A 3,120-nucleotide genomic window follows, 5' to 3' on the forward strand; every position below is an offset into this window, starting at 1 on the left:
CGTGCAATCATCACATGAACTTTCTTTGTATTTTGGCTTCACTTGCGCGATATCACGGCTCACTTCGATATAGTTGACCTATTTTTATACTATTTTAGCTCAAACGCGCTTAACTTTGAAGTTTAGAACAAATGTGTGACAAAAAAATAAACGCATTTTAGTAACATAGATAACAAAATCAATTATATTAAACTTTTTATCATATGCCAGGAATCGGGACGTTAGTAATTCAGTTTAGTTCCAGAAAACCGATTATAAAGAGCAATCGATGTTAGCTTTTCAAAATGAGACCACAGAAGCTTGTGTTTTGTTTTATATTGTTCTATGAATATATATACTCTAGAACTTAGATTTCAATATGGCATTTGTGCAGCATTAGTTTCACTTTTTATTTATAAAAAGTCTTGCTTACAAAGACAATGATCTGAAGCGTTGAAAATAAACTTTTGATTTCTACTACATAATCTTCGGGACTATTCTCTCAAATCATTTTTTTCAAAAATTTTGTCACAAAATAGCTTTTAATAAAAAAAATGAGCAAAACATCTTTTTTTTTTTTGAAATTTTTAATATATATTTTTTAAAATTTGAAACCATATCATCAAAACTTCAGCCTTTTAACTCTAAACTCCAAGTTTAAATTAGTTAACCCTAGAATATAAATATATTTTTACTTTTTATTAAAAAAAAAATTTGGTCATTTTTCTCGAGTGCTATTTTGTGTCAAAAAATTAAAAAAAACTATCATAAAGAATTTTTCTAATCTTTATCTTCAATTGTATTATTTAAACATTTTATGTTCTGTATCAAAAAAATTGTCGTATATAAGATTAATGATGTGATGCTTACTTACTGGTAGGCGCATGAATACTCTTAAGAAGAAGAAATGGCTATAAGATTGAAGACGGGACAATTTGAGGTTTAAGAGTTAAGACGATCCCTTTACATCTTGGTTTAGAAAAATTACATTACTAACACAAGTAATATGTTATCATGGTTCATGACATAACATATCGTATCATGGTATTAGAAAATGCACTCAACATGTCAAATACTATAAAAAGTTTAGTCTTTTTGATATATTCATTATGAAGTAGCACGAGCTTATACAATACCCTAAACTAATATGAATTCACAATCAAGTGTTAGAGAAGCAGTTGGTATATAAAAAGAATACATGCAGAGAAGTAATAGTTATCCAGACGTTGTAGATGAACCCAACCAAATATTATTATCAACCCATCTCTGTTAATGGTTTAGGCAAGGTCAAAACTAACACAGAGTTTATGTGAAGAGTTCTTTAAAAAGCTAAAACAGAAACACATCTAAGTGGACTTGCCTTCGTTTAGCTTTGGAATTTTCTTGTACTCGTACGAGTTAATGTCCACCTTCCCTTGCATAGCCTGCACGGTGAGTAAACAAACGCCTGTCAAGATTTAAAGTCTTCTTCATCAAAGCTTTTTTTTTTTCTTTTATGCGTTAAATAAAAAGTAACCAACCTTGAGCTCGTCTTCGATGGAAGTGTTTTTAGGTTTGTAAGCATCGACAGGCCCTGTTCTAGAAAGAGCCTTTCTGGTCTCAATAATCTCCCATTCCTGGTCGTCTTTCACCTTTGCGATGTCCTTACTGAACTAACCAAATAAAACACCAATCATGTGGAGAATTCTTTAGTTTCAGAGAGATTATATAGCTTAGTCATGAAAAAAGAAGACAAAACTCGGACCTGCCTTGGAGGAGTTGGCTGAGACCAAGGGCTCCAAAAACAGTGAGAGAGATCATGGGAAGTCCGTATCGTACAAAAGGGTGTCTCCTTCCCCACCTTTTAAACGATGGCTGCTTGAGAGTAGAAGGAGGAGATGGCTTTTGAGTAGTTTTTGGACCTGTTTCAATTGTTGTCATCTTTGTATTGCCTCAAAGAAAACGACTGCAAGTGAAACTCAAAGAGTTTAAGACATCTATAATAATAAAGAAGAGTTTGCATTGAGCGGAGATAATACTTTGTGTTGATTTGCCTAAATGTTTAATTATGAAAGCCTAATCCAACACAAATGTAATGTTATTACCTACACACCAGATTAACTGACTTCAGCTTTGGTCAATCACAACAAAAGAAACAAATTTCAGAAACTGAGAGACTCAATGGCAAAATCCAATCAGACATTGGAAAGTCGGACAAAGCATCTATTGAATCAAAAGCAAAAGCCCTAAAACTAAGAAACTTGCATACCTATGGACGGCTTGGCGACTCGAGAGAGAGAGAGAAGAAGAGAGTTCGACAGGAGAATATGAATTAGAGATCGAAGCTATTACATACAGCCTCAGAAGACCTGAGAGTCACGATCGCAAAACAGAGAGATCAAGGCGGCTGGAGAAGTTTATGAACTGGACTGGACCGGTTATTCCGCATATCCGATCCGGTTTACAGTCTAAAACGCAATGTTCGATTCGTTCATTGACCCAGCAATAAAATAACCGTTCAGTTCATACAATCAAACATCAGTGTCACGTGATGCGAACCCGGTTTCCTTTTCTGCTCTAATGGATTTTGTGAAAATTGTATTGCGTTAATATTTTCGTATTATATTGTCGTCTTATTTATTCAAATAAAAATCATGACTTATTTCATGTTTTTTTTTTTTTAATTTGGACCATCATTTAGAAATTTTATTAAATTATTATATTAAAATTAATAATATAGAAAATCTTTGAACTATTTTAATCATAATATCTTTTGATATCTTTACATTTTAAATATAAATATATTTATTTAATTTTTTTAACAAATCTGTTTAAGAAGATTTTAACAAGATCTTAATTTTCAAAGATTATAGTTAAATATTTCCACTATCTTTGAAATTATTTTTGAAATATTATTAAACATTAATATATTCAGTTATCGTTTATAAATAAAAATTCAATTCTATTTTATTTTTATCTATTAATTATATAATAATAATAATTAATCATATTAAAATTTTTTATTATATTGGGTTAAGTATGATAGAATTGTATTAAATTGATAAATATATATACTTTAGTTTCATAAGTATAAAATATTTATGTTCAAAAATAAAAATATAATATGTTGGTAAGACGGGATAAGATTATCAAACTATATAA

The 3,120-nt window shown here is 30.4% G+C and overlaps 1 protein-coding gene across 2 annotated transcripts; it reads right to left on the reverse strand.

The window, feature by feature from the left end:
• Window positions 1-1,052: 1,052 nt before the first annotated feature.
• Window positions 1,053-2,505, reverse strand: LOC103833792. Of its 2 annotated transcripts, none has more exons than XM_033276588.1 (4): window positions 2,228-2,505; window positions 1,724-1,924; window positions 1,500-1,626; window positions 1,053-1,426 (listed from the first exon to the last, which is right to left on the reverse strand). In XM_033276588.1, exons 2-4 carry the CDS (start codon window positions 1,897-1,899, stop codon window positions 1,346-1,348), a joined length of 384 nt encoding a protein of 127 aa, XP_033132479.1. In that variant the 5' UTR covers window positions 1,900-1,924; window positions 2,228-2,505; the 3' UTR covers window positions 1,053-1,345. The 2 variants fall into 2 exon arrangements, with proteins under 2 accessions (XP_033132479.1, XP_009108101.1); XM_009109853.3 differs by having other exon boundaries at window positions 1,056-1,403; window positions 2,228-2,457.
• Window positions 2,506-3,120: the final 615 nt, after the last annotated feature.

Source organism: Brassica rapa, chromosome A08 (genome assembly GCF_000309985.2).
Source record: "Brassica rapa cultivar Chiifu-401-42 chromosome A08, CAAS_Brap_v3.01, whole genome shotgun sequence".
Classification (NCBI taxonomy): domain Eukaryota; kingdom Viridiplantae; phylum Streptophyta; class Magnoliopsida; order Brassicales; family Brassicaceae; genus Brassica; species Brassica rapa.

Bases quoted from the DNA above. Each gene is read 5' to 3' on its own strand.
- LOC103833792 (XM_033276588.1), bottom strand. From the start codon at position 1,899: ATGACAACAATTGAAACAGGTCCAAAAACTACTCAAAAGCCATCTCCT. The intron at 1,627-1,723 runs GTCCGAGTTTTG...TGGTTAGTTCAG, and splicing joins AGCCAACTCCTCCAAGGCAG to TAAGGACATCGCAAAGGTGA. The intron at 1,427-1,499 runs GTTGGTTACTTT...AAATCTTGACAG, and splicing joins CCATCGAAGACGAGCTCAAG to GCGTTTGTTTACTCACCGTG.